Below are 25,010 nucleotides of genomic sequence, written 5' to 3'. Positions count from 1 at the left end.
GAGTTTGCCAAATTCTCCTACACACATTGCCCAAAAGTAACACATCAATTCATAGCAGTTAACAGTCAAACAGAATATTTGTTAATTTGACAAGTTTAAAAGCTTTAAAAATATTATTTATGTGCTGTGGATAATCTAGATCTGGTTTTGCAATTGTTGCCCTTAACAAAAAAGTAACTAAATTTTTGTTGCAAATCCATCCACATGCTGTGCAATGGAGTAATAGATTCAGATCTGGCCTGAATTTCCACATACAGTGAGCTTCTGTCAATACATTGTGGCCAGTTGCCAAACTGAGGCCAAGTATTTCCCCACAGAAAGCAGAAAAACAATAGCAACATTACATCCCCAAAAAAGGAAGGTAGTAATGTGTGTGGGGGGTGGGGGTGGTGGGAGTGGGTGTGTTGTGACTATTTTCAACACTATTTCTTTGCATCTTCTCAGTGAAGCTCCAAGTACACCACAAACTATAGATCAAGTTTATAATTGGGGTCCTACCAAATTCAGAGTCAAATTTTACAAATTTCATTGTTATGGCTTTTAAGAATTGTGAATTTCATGAATTCACATTTAAATCATAAATATCACTATTTCACAACAAACCATGAAAATGATCCAAAAAAAAAGACAAAAAAAGGTTTCTGGTTTCAAATGGCATTTATTTGTATGCTCAAAAACTATTGTAAAAAGCTGACGATAACAGGTCACATTCTTTACTCACTGAAGTCAGTCGCTGAATGTGAGCATGGAGCAACCTACAACTATCTCTTTCTTCATTCCCTGTCTCTGCATTGTGAACAGCAGTCTGTGTTTAGACACAGCTCCCTCCGCGTCCACGGAATTTGTTGGAATTCTCAGACAACACTGTGTTAGCCTTGCAAGGTTGTGAATTCTGCATTCAATACAACTCATCTCCTCGTAATGTGTTGCAAAACCCTTTGGTGGTTAGTCCTGTTGTAGTTTATTTGCGCTTGGCAAGCAACCACCATTTTACACATTATGGATAGTCAAGTTTTTTCAATGGTATGTTGGCACTTGCAAAAACATCCACAAATTCCATGGTAACCAACAGGCAATTTTCTGAGCTCTCTGTCTACATCTTAAAGAGATGAAATCGTTGCTTGTTCGTTTTCCAGCAGTGCAGCGTCAAATTCTCTCTTTCTGCTGCAATGGCTTTTGGACTTTAAGTGGAGCTGAACCATTGCCTGCCGTGTGCAATCCAACAAAACACTGTAGCTTGTACAAAACAATATTCCACCATCGGCATGCAGAATTTGGCTTCCAAATTTTTTCACTCAATGTGCTGCAGTAATAGTTGTGGGCGTTTTTGATTTGCTCATTCTGCCATTCTCACTTGTCTGCAAACACTTGAGACTGCTACTCTCAAAACTGCACCAGAAACCCTCCCTCATCTACAAATCAGCAAATTGAGCCTTGTGTCAGCTAGTAAAACATGCAATGTTCACAACATGTCCAGCAAACAACGAGTTCAGCCTTGGGCCAATCAGTAAAACACACGAAGTTCACAAAATGGCCGATTTTGCAGAGGACCCGAGATTTCAGTTAGTGATGCATTTTTCACTGCCGTGAATTTGGTAGGGCCCTATTTATTAGCCTGCAATAAATAGAGCAAGACAAAAGTGTTATCTGAATGGTTGTTTAAATTGCAAACAATCTAATTTTATTTTCTCTATAAACAACCTTTTTTGATAAGCCCCTCTTCAGAGATTCATATTCCATGCCAGCTTGCCTCTTTCTAAGAAAGAGTATTTTTGCATGATTGCAATAATGTTAGTGTGGATGTAGTTGGAAACTCAGAATATTTAAGCAGTTTTGTCACGTTATCTGTTTTAAATCTGCTTTCTTACAATCATATAAAAACCCCAAAGCTTAGCATTTATTGTTGGGCAATAAATACTGGCCTTGCGAGAGATGCCCACATCCCATGAATGAATAAATTTTAAAAAAAACCTCATTGGCCAGGAAATTCCTCAGATCTTAACTCACTTTGGCAGAAGTGTAACAGAAACACCACTTACACGAGTAGACAGAGTTTCTGCCACACCTCCAATGAAGTAACACCAGAGAACTAGGAACAGATTGGAGGAATGTCTGGCATGTTGCTTGCACCCCTCCTCCTGATAAATTTGTCGCACCCTCTTTGCTGGAAATCTCTGGAAGTAATCAAGTGAACTCTGGGTAAGGACCATGTAGCTCCTCCAAGCTCTCATAGGAAGATTAGCTGCACATTCAGAATCTGAATAAGCCCAGAGAATGTACTGCTGGTGACTAATGCACTACCTTCCAAGTTTCCTTTCCTTCAGCAGGCGGTGCACTTGAGTTCAACTCATCAAGAAGCAGACAGCCCTGTCAAAGTTGTGAAGTCGTTCAACTGAAAACTGTGAAGATGCTAGCCAGGCCAGGCCAGGAGGCGGTGGCATAGTGGTATTATCCCTGGATTAGTAACCCAGAGACCCAGGGTATTTCTCTGGGGACATGGGTTCGAATCCCGCCACAGCAGAAGGTGGAATTTGAATTTAATTAATACATCTGGAATCTAATGATGGCCATGAAACCATTGTCGACTGTAGTAAAAACCCATCTGGTTCACTAATGTCCTTACCTGGTCTGGCCTACATGTGACTCCAGACCCACAGCAATGTGGTTAACTCTTACATGCCCTCTGAAATGGCCTAGCAAGCCACTCAGTTGTACCTAACCGCTACAAAGTCAATAAAAAGGAATGAAACCGGACGGACCACCCGGCATCGACCGAGGCACCGGAAACAACAACGGCAAACCCAGCTCAGTCAACCCTGCAAAGTTCTCCTTACTAAGTTCTGGGGGCTTGTGCCAAAGTTGGGAGAGCTGTCCCACAGACTAGTCAAGCAACAGCCTGACATAGTCATACTCACAGAATCATACCTTACAGACAATGTCCCAGACACTGCCATCACCATCCCTGGGTATGTCCTGTCCCAACGGCAGGACAGACCCACCAGAGGTGGTGGCACAGTGGTATACAGTAGGGAGGGAGTTGCCATTGGAGTCCTCAACATCGACTCCGGACCCCATGAAATCTCATGGCATCAGGTCAAACATGGCAAGGTTACTGATTACCACCAACCGCCCTCCCTCAGCTGATGACTCAGTACTCCTCCATGTTGAACACCACTTGGAGGAAGCACTGAGGGTGGCAAAGGCACAAAATGTACTCTGGGTGGGGGACTTCAATGTCCACCACCAAGAGTGGCTCGGTAGCACCACTACTGGCCGTCCAAAAGGACATAGCTGCTAGACTAGGTCTGCGGCAGGTGGTGGGGGAACCAACACGAGGGAAGAAATAAAAAAATAAATAAAATAAATAAATGAGGTGTCAACCTGGTGAAGCTACAACTCAGGACTACTTGCATGCCAAACTGCGTAAGCAGCACGCGATAGACAGAGCTAAGCGATCCCATAACCAACGGATCAGATCTAAGCTCTGCAGTCCTGCCACATCCAGCCGTGAATGGTGGTGGACAATTAAACATCTAACTGGAGGAGGTGACTTAGATTTAGATTTAGAGATACAGCACTGAAACAGGCCCTTCGGCCCACCGAGTCTGTGCCGACCATTAACCACCCATTTATACTAATCCTACATTAATCCCATATTCCTACCACATCCTCACCTGTCCCTATATTCCCCTACCACCTACCTATACTAGGGGCAATTTATAATGGCCAATTTACCTATCAACCTGCAAGTCTTTTGGCTGTGGGAGGAAACCGGAGCACCCGGAGGAAACCCACGCAGACACAGGGAGAACTTGCAAACTCCACACAGGCAGTACACAGAATTGAACCCGGGTCGCTGGAGCTGTGAGGCTGCGGTGCTAACCACTGCGCCGCAGGTGGCTCCACAAATATCCCCATCCTCAATGATAGGGGAGCCCAGCACATCAGTGCGAAAGATAAGGCTGAAGCATTTGCAACAATCCTCAGCCAGAAGTGCCGAGTTGATAATCCATCTCGGCCTCCTCCTGAAGTCCCCAGCATCACAGATGCCAGACTTCAGCCAATTCGATTCACTCCTCGTGATATCAAGAAACGACTGAAGGCACTGGATACTGCAAAAGCTATGGGCCCTGACAATATTCCGGCAATAGTACTGAAGACCTGTGCTCCAGAACTTGCCGCGCCCCTAGCCAAGCTGTTTCAGTACAGCTACAACACTGGCATCGACCCTGCAATGTGGGAATTTGCCCAGGTATGTCCTGTACACAAAAAGCAGGACAAGTCCAACCCGGCCAACTACCGCCCCATCAGCCTACTCTCAATCATCAATAAAGTGATGGAAGGTGTCATCAACAGTGCCATCAAGCGGCACTTGCTTAGCAAAAACCTGCTCAGTGACGCTCAGTTTGGGTTCCGCCAGGGCCACTCAGCTCCTGACCTCATTACAGCCTTGGTTCAAACATGGACAAAAGAGCTGAACTCGAGATGAGGTGAGAGTGACTGCCCTTGATATCAAGCCAGCATTTGACCGAGTATGGCATCAAGGAGCCCTAGCAAAACTGAGGTCAATGGGAATCAGGGGGAAAACTCTCCGCTGGCTGGAGTCATACCTAGCACAAAGGAAGATGGTTGTGGTTGTTGGAGGTCAATCATCTGAGCTCCAGGACATCACTGCAGGAGTTCCTCAGGGTAGTGTCCTAGGCCCAACCATCTTCAGCTGCTTCATCAATGACCTTCCTTCAATCATAAGGTCAGAAGTGGGGATGTTCGCTGATGATTGCACAATGTTCAGCACCATTCGTGACTCCTCAGATACTGAAGCAGTCCGTGTAGAAATGCAGCAAGACCTGGACAATATCCAGGCTTAGGCTGAGAAATGGCAAGTAACATTCGCGCCACACAAGTGCCAGGCAATGGCCATCTCCAACAAGAGAGAATCTAACCATCTCCCCTTGACATTCAACGGCTTTACCATCGCTGAATCCCCCACTATCAACATCCTAGGGGCTACCATTGACCAGAAACTGAACTGGAGTAGCCATATAAATACCGTGGCTGCAAGAGCAGGTCAGAGGCTAGGAATCCTGAGGCGAGTAACTCACCTCCTGACTCCCCAAAGCCTGTCCACCATCTACAAGGCACTTGCTTAGTCAGGAGTGTGATGGAATACTCTCCACTTGCCTGGATGGGTGCAGCTCCAACAACACTCAAGAGACTTGGCACCATCCAGGACAAAGCAGCCCGCTTGATTGGCACCCCATCTACAAACATTCAATCCCTCCACCACCGACGCACATTGGCAGCAGTGTGTACCATCTACAAGATGCACTGCAGCAACGCACCAAGGCTCCTAAGACAGCACCTTCCAAACCCGCGACCTCTACCACCTCGAAGGACAAGGGCAGCAAATATATGGGAACACCACCAGTTCCCCTCCAAGTCACATACCATCCTGATTTGTTACTATATCGCCGTTCCTTCACTGTCGCTGGGTCAAAATCCTGGAACTCCCTTCCAAACAGCACTGTGGGTGTACCTACCCCACATGGACTGCAGCGGTTCAAGAAAGCAGCTCACCACCACCTTCTCAAGGGCAATTAGGATGGGCAATAAATGCTGGCCTGGCCAGCGACGCCTACATCCCATGAATGAATTTTAAAAAAACTACCACAATGTGGCAAATTGTACCCCAAAGCTGCTAGTTTAACGTTTGCGTATGCCCAAGCAAAGCAACATTTAGGGAACTAAGAACAAGGCTCAGATGTTTTATACCAAGAAAATCCATTTCCACAACCTCCTGTGATATGCTACTACAATATCTTCTGATTTATTTTTGTTATAAGATTTCAATCATTGTAGATAAATAATGTACTTAATGCTTTCTTTCTAAAATGGGAAATGAAGGCACAGGGAACTCAGAGTACAACTGTGTAGGAAAACAAGATGGTGCCTTCAATGCAAACATATCACCCGCACCACTTGGAATTTCTTACATCAGCAACTTTTCTCTTCAGTAAAAACATCTCTAAATCATAACACCTTTTAACTTACCAACAGCTCTAATTTATCACATGTACTGTTGAAATTTAGGTATCAGTTGGTAGCAGTTAGTTGGAATTAGTTCCACCTGAAAAAGGTCCAGAATTTGCTTTTCACAGTATTTTTTTTGGCCAGTGACAGGAAGCATCATAAACATTCCAGGTTTTACTATCCTTGGTATGCAATTGTTGTTGTTTGTGCAGAACCTCAAAGATAGTAATCTCTGGATTGTTACCTGAGCCACAAGCCAATTGGCAAAGGGTCAAGCAGATTAGAGAATTAAAGGTGTGGCTCAAAAACGTTGCATGGGAAGAAGGGATTTTGAATCATGGGGCACTGGCACAGGTACTGGGGAAAGAGGGAGTTGTTCAATTAGGATGGGTACCACTAAAACCAGGCTGGGACTAGTGTCCTGGCTGTGGCTAGGGCTTTAAGCTAAAAGAGGGAAGGGAGGACTCAGGTGAAGGGAGATTTAGAAATCCAAAGAGAAAGTCAAAGCAATAGAACAGCGTAGCGATTGGGAAAAGACAAGCAGAATGGGACAGGAAGGGATAGAGAGCTTAACAGTAATAGTGAATAAGATCGATGCAAAGAATACTGGTAAAAAATAAAATTGAAGGCTTTTTAACTGAATGTATGAAGCATTCCTAATGAGATAGATAAACTAGTGGTACAAATAGAGACAAATGGTTTATATCTAATTGCCATTACTGGGTCATGGTTACAAGGTGACTAAGGTTGGGAAATAAATATTCCAGGGTACACAACATTTTGGAAAGACAGACAGAATGGAAAAGGAGGAATAGCAGCTAGGATTGGTAAAGGATGACATCAGGACAGAGAGGATCTTGGCTCAGAAAATTAGGAAGTAGAATCAATATGGGTGGAGATTAGGAATAACAAGGGTCAGAAAATACTTGTGGGAGTGGTTTATAGCCCCCCACCCCTGCCCCGACAGAGCATTAAGCAAGAAATAATTGGAGCTTGTAACAAAGGCAACATAATCATTGTGGAGGATTTTAGATCTTCATATTTATTTATTTTTTATTTATTTATTTAGAGATACAGCACTGAAACAGGCCCTTCGGCCCACCGAGTCTGTGCCGACCAACAACCACTCATTTATACTAATCCTACATTAACCCCATATTCTCTACCACATCCCCACCATTCTCCTACCACCTACCTACACTCGGGGCAATTTACAATGGCCAATTTACCTATTAACCTGCAAGTCTTTGGCTGTGGGAGGAAACCGGAGCACCCGGCGGAAACCCACGCAGACACAGGGGGAACTTGCAAACTCTGCACAGACAGTACCCAGAACTGAACCTGGGTCGCTGGAGCTGTGAGGCTGTGGTGCTAACCACTGCGCCACTGTGCCGCCCAAAAGGACAAATTAAATTGGCAAAGGTAGTCAGGAAAATGAGTTTGCAGAATGCTTTTGAGAGTTTCCTGGAACAATACTTTTGGAACCAATAGGGATAAAGCTATTTTAGATGTAGTATTGTGCAATGAGGCAGGTTTAATTAGTATTCTCAAAGTAAAAGATCCTCTGGAAAAAAATGCCCATAAAACAAATGAATTCCATGTTAAGTTTGAAAGCAAAACACTCCAGTTCCAAACAAGAATCTTTAACTGAACAAATTTACGCAGGTATGAGGGGAGAGCTGGCTAAGTTTGACTGGGTAAATAGACTGAAAGGTATGGCAGTCAATAAACAGTGGGAAACATTTAAAGAAACAATTCAAAATGTTCAACAAAAATACATTCCATTAAAACAACAAAACCTCAGCAAGAAAGATCCATCCCTGGCTTACTAGGGAAGTTAAGGATAGTATTAGATTAAAAAGGGCTTATAATGTTGCAAAGAATAGTAGCATTGGAAGTGTTTTTGAAACCAGCAAAGGGCAACCAAAAAGTTGATAAAAAGGGAAAAAAATAGAATGAGAATAAACTAACCAGGAATATAAAAACAGACTATAAGAGCTTTCACAAGTATATAAAAAGGAGAGTAACTAAAGTAAATGTTGGCCCCTTGGAGGCAGAGACAGGAGCAATTATCATGGGGAATGAAGAAATGGCAGAGATGTTAAACAAATATTTTGTGTCTATCTTCATAGTAGAAGACACAAATTACATACCAGAAATAGAGAGTAACCAACGGGCTTATAAGAATGAGGAACTTAAGGTAATTAATATCAGCAGGGAAAAAGTATTGGAGAAACTTAAGGGACTAAAATCTGACAAATCCCCACAACCTGATGTCCTACATCTAGGGTTCTAAAAGAAGTAGCTACAGAGATAGTGGATGCACTGTTTATGATTTTCCAAAATTCCCTAGATTCTAGAACAGTCCCAGCAGATTGGAAGTTAGCAAATGTAACATTGCTATTCAAGAAAGGAGGGAGAGAACAGGGAACTACATGCCAGTTAGCCGGACAGTCATTGGGAAAATGCTAGGATCTATTAAGAAAGTCTTAACAATGCCCTTAGAAAATCATAATACGATCAGATAAAGTCAACATGGTTTTACAAAGGGAAATAGTGTTTGACAAATTTGAGTTTTTGAGGATGTAACTAATAGGGTAGACAAAGGAGAACCAGTAGATGTCGTATATTTGGATTTCCAAAAGGCATTCATTAAGGTGTCACACAAAAGGTTAATACACAAGATAAGGGTTCATGGAGTTGGAGGTAACATATTAGCATGGATGGAGGATTGGTTAATGGACAGGAAGCAGAGAGGAGGGGTAAATGGGCATTTTCAAGTTGGCAGGCTGTAACCAGTTGTGTGCTGCAAGGATCAGTGCTGGGGCCTCAGATATTTACCAATCTATATTAATGACTTAGATGAAGAGGCAGAGCATAATGTATCTATGTTTGCTGATATAAAGTTAGGTGGGAATGTAAGCTGTGAGGAGGACACAGAGGCTGTAGAGCGATGAAGACTGGCAATTGAGCGGGCAGCAAGGTGGCAGATGGAGTATAATGTGAGGAAGTCAGAGTTTATTCACTTTGGTAGTAAGAATAAAAAAGCAGAACATTTTTTTTAAAAAGCGTGTAACTTCTAAATGCCGATGTTCAGAGAGAGATTTGGGTGTACTTGTAAAAGAAACACTGAAGTTAACATGCAGGTACAGCATGCAATTAGGAAGGCAATAGCATGTTGTACTCCAAACCCCTTGCAATAAAAGGACAGGAATAAGGAAATCTTGCTACAATTGTATAGGGCTTTGGTGAGACCACACCTGGAGTACTGTGTGCAGTTTTGGTCTGCATATTTACAGGAAGTTATACTTGCATTGGAGGCGGTACAGCAAAGGTTCACTAGATTGGTTCCTGGGATGAGAAGGTTGTCCTGTGATGAGAGGCTGAGCAAATTGGGCCTTTATTCTCTGGAGTTTAGAAGAATGAGAGGTGATCTTATGTTCATCTGAAGGGGCTTGCTGGGGAATCTGCAACAGTCTCAGGATAAGGTCAATCATTTAGGACTGTGATGAGGAGAAATTTCTTCATTCAGAGGGTTGTGAATCTTTGGAATTGTCTACCCCAGAGGGTCATGGATTCTCTATTGTTGAGTATATTTAAGTCTGAGATTGACAGGTTTTTGGTCTCTCGGGGGATCAAGGAATATGAGGAGCAGGTGGGAAAGTGGAGTTGAGACAGAAGATCAGCCATGATTGTACTGAAAGGCGGAGCAGGCTCAAGGGGCCATATGGTCTATTCCTGCTCCTATTTCTTATGTTCACCTTACAATCAATTCTGTTCAAATGCCTGAGTATGATCACTGAGTACAGCTGTTTTTGCTCCAAATAAATGCATTAATTAGAGTTGTAACTGGCAGACTTGGCTGCAACACATACTTCCAAATGGTCCAGATTGAGAAATGGATATCAAGAAAAACTTACAGAAATATCAAGCAGATGATAGACAAAACAAAGAAAAAGACTTGCATTTAAATCGCACCTTTCACAATCTCAGGATGTCCCAAGGTGCTTTACAACCAAAGTGCTTTTTGAAGTGTGGTCACTGTTGTAATTTAGGAATCAGTTGGAATTAGTTCCAAATGAGCAGGTGAATAAAATAACTCAGCTTAGACAGTTTCAGTCACCAAATTGTATATAGTTATATTATGCACTTTGCATAAATACATGAAGCCCATTAGGTTACAATTCTACCACATTAAATGGAGAAAAAGTAAACTAGACAGTAGTGGCAGTGTGCACCATCATGGGTATTATTCCACTCATTTCAACTTTGGGACTTGCCAAATGGACTGCAATGAACGTTTCTACTCATGTACATTCCTATTTAATATGTACAAACTATTGAATATGAAAAAAATGTTGTTTCAATATCTCAACTGGAAACAAAAGCAGATCAGATTTCATGATACGTCTGGCCTCTTTTTGGCACTACAAATCGGAAGTTTCATTTGGGTTTTCTTTCAAGTCTTTCTGTTGTGAATTACAATTTCCCTAATTGTTTAAAGATTGCATCTGTGATTTGTGATTCTGGGCACTGCACTTCAGGAAGGATGTGAAGGCTTTAGGGAGGTGCAGAAAGGATTTACGAGAATGGTTCCAGGGATGAGGGACTTCAGTTACATGGATACATTGGAGAAGCTGGGGTTGAGGTGAGACAGAATATATAGAGAGAAACTGCTCCCATTGTTGGAAGGGTTGAGAACCAGAGAACACTGATATAAAGTGAATGGCAAAAGACCCAATGGTGAGTTGAGTAAATACCTTTCTTTTTATGTAGTGAATGGTTAGGATCTGGAATGCAGTGCCTGATAGTTTGGTGGGAGCAGGTTCGATTATGCCTTTCAAGACAGAATTGGATGAGCACCTGAAGAGAAAAAAAATTGCAGGGCGATAGGGCAGGGGAGTGAGACTAGCTAAATTGGTCTTGCAGAGGGCAGGCATGGACACAATGGGCCGAATGGCCTTCTTTTGTGCTGTAACTATTCTATGACAGGTGTATTTAAAAGATCCATTACTTAAGTATTTCACAAATCATCACAATATCTTGATATAAATTCCACACTGGGAAATATGAACATTTCAGGCTTTAGTGTTAAAGCTGCATAAATAACCAATTCAGTTTTTATTTATTTAATTTTATGTTGGCTGTCTGAAATCAGAATGCTCCCATCGACCAAATAAAACGTCTTAAATTGGTAACGCATATTTGCTTTAAAAACCCCACTAATTGTTGCACCCTCTATTAGAAGATTTTTTTTTAATTAGGAGGACGATGACTAACCTGTACTAAATGAAAGCAACCGATTGTGGCTCAATCCTCCCCTGCAATTCGTGGACTAAGTTCCGGAATTCACCAAGCTTGGGGAGGGAGAACTGCATAAATAAATCCATCTCATTCGAGGCCTGCTTTAGGTCGGGAGATCGAGCCCGAGCCCGAGCCCGAGCATCCCTCCACTTACCTTCCTGACACCGAAACTACAAGATGCCGCGCATGCGCGATGAACTCATAGTGACGTCACTCGCTCACTGCGCAGACTCAGTTTCGTCCCGGACTCACAGCTCCGGTAAGTTTTTTTTATTTTTAATACTTACCAGCAGAGCACTTACTGTGTGTGCCCAGCTCGAGTCGACTTGACCTGGACTCGGCCCGATCCGAGGCCGAAAGCCGGCCCCAACCCGGACATGTTGTCGGGTCCGGGTCGGGTAGCAGGCCTCGACATCTCATCACTTCATCGGATAACACATTATCACTTCAATCCATTGTACATCAGGGCTCAAAGTTCAACGTGTTTATCTTATAATTTTAGAAACTTATCTGCAACAGTATTGCGCGGCCTACAAACAAGATTATATACAGCCCTGACAGAAATACCGACTCCAGAAAGATTCTTCAAGAGAGGAATAGAACCAACAGCAAAATCAAATTTGAATTACAAAAGACTTAAAAAAATTTGGCAAATCACAAAAAATAAACTCACGGTGGAAGAGAGATCTGAAACAGAAAATCTGCCACATAGCCACAGCAGGTACTTGTGAGATTGGGCACGCATGGATTACAGAATGATCATCTTGAGAAATAATGAGTCTCAGCATCTGCACTTTCCGAATTTCTTAATCTTTAAGTGTTAGGTGTCATGGATCAAATGACATGAAACACACTGACTGAATATCAACCATGGCAATTGTGGTTGTGCTGAAAAGAATTAGAATAATCTCATCCCCAGGAACGTTACGGTATGTATTAAAAATAACATACCCTGGAATGGCTCCATGATTCAATGTTGTTCTCAAGGTTCAGAGAACATCTACAAACCATTTGCGTTTTATAGTTGAAATTCATCTTGATCTGAACACGGCTGTATAATTATTCCTAATAGTTCTTCAATCTCAGTGTAATTATTTTCAGGAGATGCTACAGAAACGTTACATTGATGGATAAAAAGGTGAAACAAAATTTATGCAATAGGTAGAGCTCTCAACATATTGTTTTTACAGATGATGTGCAAAAAAAATTATTGAAAAGACAGACTTACCTGCTTTTCAGACTTTCTGTAGTTAAAACCAGCCGTTTGCTTTCTTAGAAGTGTATCTTATCTGTGAAAAACAGTTGAGTGAAACAACTGTATTTTGTTCAAAAAAATGACAGCTGCAGCTTGTGGAATTCCCCCACATCACATGTCTCCACTGCAATTGAAAAGTCTTAATTGGCTACTGAACTAACAGCAGACTGTTTATTTACCTGCCAGCTGCGTAGCTGTGGGAAGCGGGTGAAACAACTTATTGCATATCACTCAAACTGCTTATGTCAAGAGCTCTGACAATGTTAAATTGGCATCTATTTAAAGGCTTTAAATACAACAGGTCTGTTCATATGTTCTATTTATTTGACCTTTCTACCGATATCCCTCCCTAAGTGTTGCACCAGGTTTGCACAAATTTATCTGGAGTTGCACTCGTTGATACCCTACGGAGTCGAATCCGACAGAATGCTCAGGATCAGCTCATTAATGTATCTATTGGAGGATGTCCAGCACAAATCACCAGTACTGGAGTGCTTGGAAGTTAGAGTACACCCATTAAAAGGATGAGTCTGGCCGAAAATTGCAGCAGCAAGCTATGGATGTAGTAAATAGGAAAGTATTTGGATCACTGATTTCACTCTCTGGTAGCTGCACTAGATGGCTCCTGAGTGCTTTTGTTCCACTTTTCAAGAATGTCTTTCACTGGAGAAACTGATAGAGACAAGGGAATTGCAAAAAGGAAGAAAAAAGCTCAAAATTTTAGTAAGTGATCTCCAAAATCACCTCAAGAAGATTTGAGAACTGCGGTGTCTCCATCGGAGGAAGCCTTAAAACTCTTTCATGTCATGTGGAGGAAAATGACACTGAGAGCCACCACTCCCTCTTAAACTAGAGTCAAGGGCTGAATTTTACCTTCGGCAGACGGGAACTGTCCACCGACTGAAAAGTCGGTGGTGAACCTGCCTCCACCTGGCCTGGGCATCCAACGCGCATTTTATGGTCCCTAGGCCTTTAATCGGTCTGAGACGGGACTTCCACCTCATTGAGGCGGGAAGTCCCGCCTAATGGAGCTGCCGGCCCATTGATGGGCCGGCAGCTCTCTGTCCCAGCAGTGGCCACTGGGGGCGGTGGCCACTGCTGGGACTGCAACCCTGTCATTGGAAGTAAGATGCAGGACGTTAAGGGAGGAAGTTAAGTTTTTGAGGTCTCACTGGGGGTTATCAGTTGAGTCCCGGCAAGGCAAAGGGTGGTCGATTGGGGGGACGGCAGGGAGGGGGGGTGCGTGTTGGTGTGGTTGGGGCATCAGGGGTGGTCCTCTATCGGGCACAGGGTGTCTGATCATGAGGACCACGCCAGGCTGACAGAAAGCCGCCTGCTTTTGTCAGGCGGCTTTTCTCGGGCCTTGGCCACCTGACTGTGGCAGAGGCCCCTAAGTGGCCATTAACTGGCCACTTAAGGGTTTTGATTGGCCTGGGATGGGCGGGCCAGTTTTTGCCACTGCTGCCCTACCTAAAGTGGTGGCAGAGGCAGGCGTGGGTTGGGAAGGGCCCCCCAAGCCTCCCGCTCCATTTTACACCCCCCCCCCCTCCCCCTCCCCGCTCTTTTGGGGGGGGGGTGTAAAATTCAGCCCCAAGTATCACCTTATTCATCGACGTCAGAATTACTCAGAAGTGCGCGAAGAGGACAATGATTTTGAAACGGTCTGGGAGAGCCAACCTATTGCAACTGGGAGGAGTTTGGGACTTTTAACTGCAAAGGATTTCACCATCAAAGAGAACTGTATAAACTGTAAGTGTGGTGTGAGGTTTTCAAATATTTTAATAAGTAAAGAAAATACATTTCATTGTAATTTGGGGTATCAGCTATTTACAAAGTACTATTCAGTTAACGGGGATTTCCTTTAGTTACAATAAAAATCTTAAAATGTGAAATCTTGTCATGTAATTCTTTAAATTGGTCTGGGTTTCATATCTAATAATTTTAACATTAACGGTCTCACTGAGGTCATAACATGACGATGATAAGGAGGAGGAGAGACTATGAAGGTAATAAAGAATAGGATGTTGATGAAGTAAAGGGAGAGAGTGTCAGGTCAGGCCCATTCATGTGTTCCTGAACCAAAATCCTGCCGAGTCCTTCTGTGCGACAAACCCCTCAATCTCACTCATTGGAGTAAAAATTTATTATGGTCCAGTTTCAGGTGCATAACTGATGACGTGCATCTGACCTGGGAGACCCAAGGCTTGTCAGGAATTGGGCCTTGTCCCTCATTGTTATAACAGGGGCAGCTCATCTGTGTGGCTGGCTCGAATTTGGGTTGCCTGCCTCACTGGCAACCACTCACAGGTATGTTTTGGGAGGAAGGAAAGGGGAAAATCATGGGTCAGCAGTGGCCCTTGGGAGTGCTGAAGAACCAGGAGGGGCAATTTTGCTCCTCCTGACTCTACAGGAAGGTAACCATCTTTCTAATGGTGGCAATTGCTTAGGCTGCAACAATCATTGGGATAGCCTGAGTGGAGCTGATAATTACTTTTTTGTGTGTGAGAGGTTAGGTATATTTTCCTATTTTATGGATCTATGACTTCTGGTTTGCTGAGAAAATGCCTGTTTTGCAGCATTTGTTAATTGACATCTGTAATGTTAGCCTGGCCTTGGTGGAACTAATTCCAGCTCTTCCTGGCCCTACAAGAATATGTATGTCAAAAGCTTCGATCACCTGATTCAGGTGCATGCTCCAAATGTCCTTTGGAAGATACTGTCTGCAAGAACAACTGGCAGTATGTCACATCCCACCATATTCAGGGCACTGTTACCCCTTTTTCACCAAGAGGCAGCCTCAAAATCTATCGACGTGTTCAAGGTCAGCCATCCACCTTAGTGGTTAAAAAAATGGATATGGCTATGGAGGTGATGGATAATTTTAAGAATACCAGAGGGTAGGCCGAAAATAGAACATTCACTGTTATCTGGGGATGTACATCAGCGGGCAGCAGGTCTAGATCTTGGAGGCATGACATGCAGCTTCAGGCATGAGTGGCCTGTGAATAGCCTTCAATTTATTATCCCTGCTACTGGTGGTTGGCCCATCTGTGCCAGGATGCCTCAGCCCTCCCCCTCCACCCAAGATAGGAAATTCAAGTGTTCCTGGTCTAGGTAGGAGCAGTGCAATTTGTTTTCTTCATCTTGCACTTGGGCAGAGGCACAAAACATCGAGCCCATTGTCACCTCATTCATTGGCAAATTAAAGATACAGGAACAGAGAAACTCCAGAGAAAAACTTCTTGTTTTAATCAGAAAAACATACTAAGACAGATTTTGATCATTCATATTTCATTGGAAATAATACAGTGGAATGAGCCATTATAGACCTTTCAACATCATAAACTTCTCTTTTATCCTAATTTTGGCTGCATTATACTGAAAGTAGGTGAATTTCTAAGAACTACTTTTCTGGTTTGCATTAAGAAAGTTGGATAGTACAGTTTTCACTACCAAGTTCTAGAAATGGCTAATAAAGATATTAATGTTTAACATTTCTATCTAAAGATTTCAACCTGTGTAAAATCTCTCCTGATCAAGTTGTGGCCTGAAAGATGCCATCATTTGCAAATAACTTCATGCCACTGTATATTAGTGAAGGAATTTTTTTACTGGAACAAACAAAATATGTGGAACATTATTATTAAGAAAATATGCTGATAAACAGCTACCTTATTCAGAACAAAACCAGTAAGGTACAATGATTAAAGTAACATAAGTAAGATTTTAGATTCAAATATGCCTCCAGCTCATTTTCATATCTATTAACATCCATTTATTAAAAGATCAGTTGAAAATTCAGTCATTTGCTGGAGGAAGTCTCCACATGCATCTCCAGAACATGTTTTCTCGGAAGGCCACATTTCTATCCAATTGGATGAGTCCAAAGGATATTCATACCTAGTATAAAAAATACAAAAAAAACTGTATTCCTATATATGCTCTGCAATGCAAAAACATTATTTGTGATACTACTCAACTATAAAGATAGCACTTCTTCAAAGCCAGAGCTCCCTGGATGATGAAAGAGATAGAGAGCAAGATGTAGCAGAAAAAGGGTGCATATGACAGATGTCAGCTTGATAAAACAAGTGAGAATCAGGCTGAATATAGAAAGTACAGCGGGGAAGTGAAAAAAAATAAGAGAAGCAAAGACAGAGTATGAGAAGAGGCTGTCAGCTAACGTAAAAGGGAATATAGAAGTCTTTTATAGGCATATAAATAGTAAAATGGTAGTAAAAGGAGGAGTATGCTGATTAGGGACCAAAAAGAGAGTTTATGCATGGAGGCAAAGGGTATGGTTGAGGTAGTAAATGAGCTCTTTGCATCTGTCTTTACCAGGAAAAAGATGCTGCCAAAGTCATAGTGAAAGGAGCGGTAGTTAAGACACTGAAATAAAAATAAGAAATGCTGGAAATGTTTCAAGTCTGCTTCTCTCTCCACAGATACTGCCAGACCTGCTGAGTGTTTCCAGCATTTCTTGTTTTTATTTCTGATTTCCAGCATCTGCAGTATTTTGCTTTTAATTAAGACACTGGATGGGTTAAAAATTGATAAAGAGGAGGTGTTAAAAAGGCTGGCTGTACTTAAAGTTGATAAGTCAGCAGGACCGGATCAGATAAATCCAAGGATACCAAGGGAAGTAAAGGTGGAAATTGCAGAGGGACTGGCCATAATCTTCAATGCTCCTTAGATACAGGGGGTGGTACCAGAGGACTGGAGAATTGCAAATGTTACACTTTGTTCAAAAAAAGTACAAAGGGAATATTTTAACAGTTGAATAAAAGAAAAATACTGCAAATGCTGGAAATCTGAAATAGAAACAGAAAGTGCCAGAAATACTCAGCAGGTGTGGTAGCATCTGTGGAGAGAAAGTCAGAGTTAATGGGCTGGATTTTAAAGCCTCTCCGACACCAGGAAAGGTGGCGGAGGTTGCAGGGAGCAACAAAAGATCAGTACGAAGGAGACCCGCCACTGACCCCGATGGCGGTGGCAAGGCCTCATGGCGGCCACCCTGTCACTCGGTGACGGGACCCGCATTAAACTATGTTAATGCCTACTTACCATGCAGGCTGCAGCGATTCTGCCAGCAGGTTTCAATCTTTATTGTGGCGGACAGCAATGCGTGCCTTCAAATCCCCGTTCGGGGAAACAAGGCGCAACACCAGTGGGTGGGGAGGTGATTGTCTCTGTGTGGGAAGGGGGGAGCGGGGTTACAATGATTGGATTAGCCGGGTGGGGGGGTGATGGGAAGGGGTAAATGACAAAGGTCCTGAACTTTGAGGGGGTGGGGGGAATGTCAAAGTTTAATGTTAGGTATTCCGGGGGAAAAGGGCAGGAATGATGTGCAATGCCTTCGGGGGGAGGGTGGTGTGGGAGAGGGCATGGAAAACGTATTTTATTCATTTTTGTAAAATGAACATCAAATGTACCTTTAAATTTTAAATGCACATTAAGGGCTGTAAGCCCTTTAAAAATGCGCCGCTGCATTGGTGACAAATGCCGTTGCCCGCAACAGCTCGCCCGCCCCTTCCACATCATCGCGGGAGGTGGGCGCCACGGCCATGCTAATGAGCAGCCGCATTTGAAATCGCGGCGGCTCCGCAACATGGTCCCCGTGCGTGCAGGCCACATTTATTTATGTCCGTCGCCTATTGCAGCGCCTAAGTCTTAAAATGCAGCTCAAAGTTTCAGGTCGATGTTCTGATGAAAGGTCATCAAACTGAAACGTTAACTCTGTTTCTCTTTCCACAGTTGCTGCCATACCGGCTGAGTATTTCCAGCACTTTCTATTTTTATTTATTTTAACATTTGCATTTCTTCAGCGCATACCCAAAAAAGTATAAGCCAATTGTGGGACTCACAGATTAACTTATTATTTCAAATCATTTACTTAAATGTAGCTGCCCATTTTGTTACTTTGGATAAAATCCAATAATGAAAACAAAACTATTCAATTGTAACTAAAGTATAAATGCAATATATGGATATAGAATTTTATTATAGAAAGCTTTCAATTTTAGACCAACATTTTGGGAAAGGGAACTCAGTTTTCTAGATTAATTTTAAAATTTAATATTTAACTTGCATGGAACCATGATAAAGATAATTTTTTTAAAAAAGAAACATTATGGCTACTTACTTAAAATTGATAAATCTACAGGAAGGAAGCTCAGCCATGACACCAGAGAATGGAACATGCGTCCATAGTGGAGGGAGCCATCAATTTTTAGATTAGAGATACAGCACTGAAACAGGCCCTTCGGCCCACCGAGTCTGTGCCGAACATCAACCACCCATTTATACTAATCCTACACTAATCCCATATTCCTACCAAACATCCCCACCTGTCCCTATATTTCCCTACCACCTACCTATACTAGTGACAATTTATAATGGCCAATTTACCTATCAACCTGCAAGTCTTTTTGGCTTGTGGGAGGAAACCGGAGCACCCGGAGGAAACCCACGCAGACACAGGGAGAACTTGCAAACTCCACACAGGCAGTACCCGGAATCGAACCCGGGTCCCTGGAGCTGTGAGGCTGCGGTGCTAACCAATATTGAAGAGTAGAAAAGAAGATGGGACACATTAGGAAATAGTGACCCCGAACTTGTCGTACTTACACAAATCTCCTTGATGAGCCGAACCTCAGGCTATCTTTTCCCATTATTAAGTACGTCTGTTTTTTGGTTAAGATAACATCAGAACAAGTGTCTTTTTTAATCAAAGTTATCACTGAGTTTTCTTCAACTTCATCAACTGTAATAAAAACAAACTTTGTTTTAGTCAGGTATTACAGAGCTTGGAACCTTAATATTTAGACAAATTCAAGAAAGTTTAAATACGCTTTATACAATACAAAGCACTACTATAAACCTCTCCTTTTCCTTAAATATAATCTTAATAAACTCTCAAATGTATACCTAATCTTCTTTATTGGATTTATTATTATTTCAAATAGAGTCATTATGGTACAGAAAGAGGCCATTTGGCTGATCGAGTCCATGCCGGCTCTCTGTAGAGCAATCCAAGCAGTCCTGTTCCCCTGCTCTATCCCTGTGCACCTGCAGGATTATTTCCCTCAAGTGCCCATCCAATTTCCTTTTGAAATCATTCATTGTCTGTGCTTCCACCACTCTCGTGGGCAGTGAGTACCAAGTCATTACCACTCGCTGCGTATAAAAGTTCTTTCTAATAAACACACCCACCCACCCCCCGCATCCCTTGCCCAAAACCTTAAATCTGTGTCCCCTGGTGCTTATACCATCAACTAGTGGGAACAGCTTCTCTTTGTCTACCTTACCTAAACCTGTCACAATCTTGTACACCTTTATCAAATTTCCCCTTAATCTCCTCTGCTCCAAGGAGAACAACGCCAACTTCTTCAACCTAACCTTGTAGCTAAAATCCCTTATCCCTGAAACCATTCTTGTAAATCTCCTCTGCACCCTCTCAAGGACCCTCACATCCTTCTGAAGTATGGTGACCAGAACAACACAATACTCTAGTTGTGGCCAAACCAGAGCTTTAGAAAGGTTCAGGATAACCTCCCTGCTTTTGTACTCAATGTGTCTATTTCGGAAGCCCAAGATCTCATATGCTTTGCTAACTACTCTCTCAATGTGTCCTGCTAATCTATGCTTATGAACCCCCCCGGATCCCTTGGTCCCTGTACACTTTTTAGAACAGTGCCATTTAGTCGATATTGCCTCTCCCTATCCCTTCTGTCAAAATGCATCACCTCACACTTCTCTGTATTAAATTTCATCTGACACTAGTCTGCCCATTCTTCTAGCTTATCTATGTTTTTGTCGCACCTCCAAGTTTGGTATCATCAGCAAATTTTGAAATTCTACTCTGTATTCCAATATCCAAGTAATTTATATATATCAAAAAAGCAGTGGTCCTTGCATTTAACCTTGGGGAACACCATTGCCTACCATGCTCCAGTCTGAAAAACAACCTTTTACCAAGACTCAATGTTTTCTGTCCTTAAGCCAATTATTTGCATCAAAGCTGAAACTGACTCTCCTACTTTGTCAAATGCTTTCTTAAAATCCATATAGATAACCTCGATTGTTTTCCCTTCATCAACCTTCTCTATTACTTCAGCAAAAAAAATCAATTCAATTAGTCAAGCACGATCTGCCTTTCACAAATCTGTGCTGGCTCTCCTGAGTTAACTCATACCTCTTCAAGTGCCTGTGGATTTTTTACCCCTGATTATTGTTTCTAAAACCTTACCCACCACTAATGTTAAACTGACCAACCTGTAGTTACTCAGAATGTCCTTACCCCCTTTCTTGAATATTTGCCACTCTCCAATCCTCTGGCACCTCCCCCCATATCTAGGGAAGATTGGAAGATTATGGCAAGCCCTTCCACTATCTCCACTCCCACTTCCTTTAGCAATCTGGGATGCAAGCCATCCAGACCACTCTTAGCCTCTCCAGGCATAGCCAGCCTTTCCAGTACATCCTTCCTATCAATTTTCACCCATCAATTCTATTTTTATTTTAGAATATCAAAAAAAAAAAGAAACAAAAAAACCATGCAGCGTGTGAAGCTTGATCGGGTATCATTCAAATTCACATCTTTGGGTGATGCTTGTCGCATACATTTTCTTGCCTGACAGCCATCACTTAGAGCTTAACATACCCTTACTGATTTAAATCTTAGCTGTCATGAATTTGGGGTGGAGTAGTGTAGAAGAACGTGAATATGCTGCACATGGGGAAGTGTGGAATGCAAGCTGGATCCTTCCACATGGATAAATGCCAATTTCTGTAGGAGAGAAATCAGATATGATCCTCCCTGGTTCCTCAAATTCACTCGCTGAAGGCTGGTTTAGCAGACCAAAGCAGGAGGCTGACAGTAAACTGCTTTTTAGCCTTTCCAAACATAAGCTAGGCAGACCTTTTAAAGAAAGCAGAGGTAACTTCATGAAACTACAAAAAAAGTAAGTTATAGACCCTAAGTAATGGCAGGGCAGCTCGGCCAAGTGGAATGTACCTCTTGTGGTATGTGGTAAGTCGTGGGTGTACCATGTGACCTTGACGAACATATCTGCAGAAAGTGTCTCTTGCTGCAGAAGCTTGAGCTACTGGTTTCGGAGCTCGGGCGGCGGCTGGAATCACTGTGGCGCATTTGCGAGGTGGAGGACTACGTGGATAGCACATTTCAGGAGGTAGTCAACCCGGTGCCTAAGCGAGCACAGTCAGGGAGGGACTGGATAGCTGCCAGATGGACAAAACGATCAAGGCAGGTAGTGCAGGAGTCCCCGAAAGGGCATTCCACTTTCTAACTGGTATTCAGTTCTGAGTACCAATGGGAAAGAGGGTTCCTCTGTAGAGTGTAGTGAGGGTCATGACCGGAACATTCATGGGTGACTCAGCTGTGCTGGGAGGGAGGAAAAAGGACAAGAGAGAAATAGTGGTAGGGGATTCTATGGTTAGAGGAACAGACAGGCGTTTTTGTGGTCGCAGATGTGATTCCAGGATGGTATGTTGCCTCCCTGGTGCAAGGGTCATGGATATCACTGAGCGGCTACAGAGCATTCTGGAGGGCGAGGGTGCACAGCCAGAGGTCATGGTCCACATTGGTACCAGTGATATAGCAAGAAAGAGAGATAGGGTCCTGCAGGCTGAATTTAGGGAGTTGGGAAAGAGATTAGCAAGCAGGACAACAAGGGTAATAATCTCCGGATTGCTCCCAAGACCACGTGCTAGTGAGTTTAGTAATAATAAAATACACCAGATGAATGCAAGGCTGGAGAGATGGTGCAGGAGGGAGGGCTTCAGATTTCTGGGGTAGGTGGGACCTGTATAAGCCGGATGGTCTGCACCTGAACAGGACTGGGACTAATATCCTTGCAGGAAGGTTTGCTAGTGCTGTTAACAAGCAGATCAACTTGGAGCTCTATTCCTCCTATGTTTACATGTCCACGTCCTATTACTTTGACCAGGATGATGTTGCCCTGCGTCACTTTGCTGAGTTCTTCAAGGAGCAGTCACAAGAGGAACGGGAACATGCTGAGAAACTGATGAAATTGGGGATGGTTTAAACTAGATTGGCAGGGGGATGGGAACCTGAGCGTAGTCCTAGATAGGACAATTTCAGGGCAAGAAACAGGACACAGAAAATAAGCAAAATTGGCGGGTGACTCTAAAAGACAGAAGAAGAAAAGGTTAAAAAGTGTGCAACACAGGAATTTGGCAGTGTTGAAGGGTATTTATTTAAATGCAAGGAGTATAGTAAATAAAGCAGATGTTGAGATCACAGATACACATGGCAACACGATATCGTTGCTATAACAGAAATGTGGCTTAAGGAGGGGCAAAAATGGCAGCTCAACATCCCTGGATTTAGAGTATTCAGGCATGATAGAGAGGGAGATAAAAAGGGGGGGGGGGTGGTGTAGCATTATTAGTCAAGGAATCAATAACAACTTTGAGGAGGGATGATATACTAAATGAATCATCAAACAAGGCCATATGGATTAAGCTCAGAAATAAAAAAGGGGCAGCGACATTACTGGGAGTGTACTATAGACCCCCAAATAGTGAGAGGGAGATAGAGGGACAAATATGGAGGAAAATTTTAAGTGCAATAACTTCAGGGCAGTGATGGTTGGAGATTTCAACTACCCTAATATCAACTGTGATACAAACAGTGTGAAGGGCACAGAGGGAACAAAATTCTTGAACTGCATTCAAGAGAACATTTTTAGCCGGTATGTTACAAGTCCAATGAGAGGGGGCACAATTCTAGATTTAGTTTTCGGTAATGAAGCTGGGCAAGTGGATGAAGTAACAGTGAGTACCATTTTGGAGATAGTGACCATAATACAGTTAGTTTTAACATAATCATGGAAAAGGTCAAAGATAAAACAGGAGCAAAGGTTCTAAATTGGGGGAAGGCAATTTTATGAAACTGAGAGGTGACCTGGCGAAGGTGGACTGGGAGGCACTCGAGCAAAATACTACAGGCACAGTGTAGGCATGTCCCCACAAAGATGAAGGGTAGCACTGCCAAATATAGAGCTCCCTGGTTATTTAGAAGCTTACAGGGTAAGTTAAAGCAAAAAAAGAAAGCTTATGATGATCACAAATATCTTAATACTTTAAAAGGCCTAGAGGAGTATAGAAAGTGCAGGGGTGAAGTAAAAAAGGAAATTAGAAAAGCAAAGAGAGGATATGAAAAATTATTGGCAGGTAAAATCAAGGAAAACCCAAAGATGTTTTATTAGTACATTAAGAGTAAGAGGATAACTAAGGAAAGGGTAGGGCCCATCAGAGATGTACAGGGGAACTTATGTGTGGATGCAGAAGATGTGGGCAGGGTTCTTAACTAGTTTTTTGTTTCTGTCTTCACAGAGGAGAGGGTTGGTGCAGACATTGTAGTTAGAGGAGTGTGAAATATTAGATAACATAAGCATAACGAGAGAGGAAGTGCTTGAGGGTCTGACATCCCTGAAAGTGGATAAATCGCCAGGACAGGATGTTTTGCATCCCAGGCTGTTAAAGGAAGCCAGGCAGGAAATCGTGGATGCACTGAGGATCATCTTCAAATCCTCACTAGATTCAGGCGAGGTATCAGATGATTGGAGAGCTGCGAACATTGTACCATTGTTTAAAAAGGGTACGAGGGATAAGCCAGGTAATTACAGGCCAGTCGGTCTGACCTCCGTGGTGGGTAAATTGTTAGAATCTATTCTGAGGGACAGGATAAACTGTCACTTGGAAAGGCACGATTTAATCAGGCATATGTCTTACTAACTTGATTGAGTTTTTTGAGGAAGTAACAAGGAGGATTGATTAGGGTAGTGCAGTGGATGTGGTTTACATGGCTTTTAGTAAGGCATTTGACAAGGTCTCGCTTGGCAGACTGGTCAATAAAATGAAAGCTCATGGGATACAGGGAAAGGTGGCAGGTTGGATCCAGAATTGGCTCAGTGACAGGAAACAAAGGGTAGTAGTCGAAGGATGTTTTTTTGAATGGAAAGCGGTTTCCAGTAGCGTTCCACAGAGCTCAGTGTTGGGTCCCTTGCTGTTTGTGGTATATATTAATGATTTGGACTTAAATGTGGGAGGCATGTTTGGGAAATTTGCTGATGACACAAAAATTGGCCGTGTAGTTAATAGTGAGGAGAGTCATGGACTCCAGAATGATATCAATGGTTTGGTTGAGTGGGCAAAAAAGTGGCAAATGGCATTCAATCCTGAGAAGTGTGAGATGATGCATTTGGGGAGGCCAAATTAAGGGAGGGAATATACAATGTCCACAGGTCCCTGAAGGTGGCGGGACAGATAGATAGAATGGTGAAGAAGGAATGTGGATTGCTTTCCTTTATTGGCTTAAGTATAGAGTTCAAAAGCAGGGATGTGATGCTGGAGCTGTATAGAGCGCTGGTTAGCT

The 25,010-nt window shown here is 42.8% G+C and overlaps 2 protein-coding genes across 10 annotated transcripts in view; both read right to left on the bottom strand.

The window, feature by feature from the left end:
- The window catches only part of LOC137347678 (TNF receptor-associated factor 1-like), a 55,467-nt gene extending 42,770 nt beyond the window's left edge, over positions 1 to 12,697 (bottom strand). For 6 of the 9 annotated variants that reach the window (XM_068012370.1, XM_068012369.1, XM_068012375.1 and 3 more), the window contains exon 1: positions 12,563 to 12,696. The gene's annotated coding sequence lies outside the window, so the exon portion shown is untranslated. Of the gene's footprint in view, positions 1 to 11,310; positions 11,511 to 12,562 lie in introns of those variants that run through there. The other 3 variants (XM_068012371.1, XM_068012372.1, XM_068012374.1) reach the window with 2 other exon arrangements.
- Positions 12,698 to 15,815: 3,118 nt separating this feature from the next.
- Positions 15,816 to 25,010, bottom strand: part of c5 (complement component 5) — a 141,806-nt gene continuing 132,611 nt past the window's right edge. Inside the window, exons 40-41 of the mRNA XM_068012360.1 lie at positions 19,217 to 19,352; positions 15,816 to 16,489 (exon numbers count right to left, since the gene is read on the bottom strand). Coding sequence (XP_067868461.1) covers positions 16,354 to 16,489; positions 19,217 to 19,352 — 272 coding nt within the window. The 3' untranslated portion in view covers positions 15,816 to 16,353. The remainder of the gene's footprint in view (positions 16,490 to 19,216; positions 19,353 to 25,010) is intronic.

The sequence above is a fragment of the Heterodontus francisci genome, chromosome 32 (genome assembly GCF_036365525.1).
Source record: "Heterodontus francisci isolate sHetFra1 chromosome 32, sHetFra1.hap1, whole genome shotgun sequence".
Classification (NCBI taxonomy): domain Eukaryota; kingdom Metazoa; phylum Chordata; class Chondrichthyes; order Heterodontiformes; family Heterodontidae; genus Heterodontus; species Heterodontus francisci.
The sequence above is the reverse complement of the archived record's forward strand: the minus strand, read 5'-3'. Positions and strand labels throughout refer to the sequence as shown.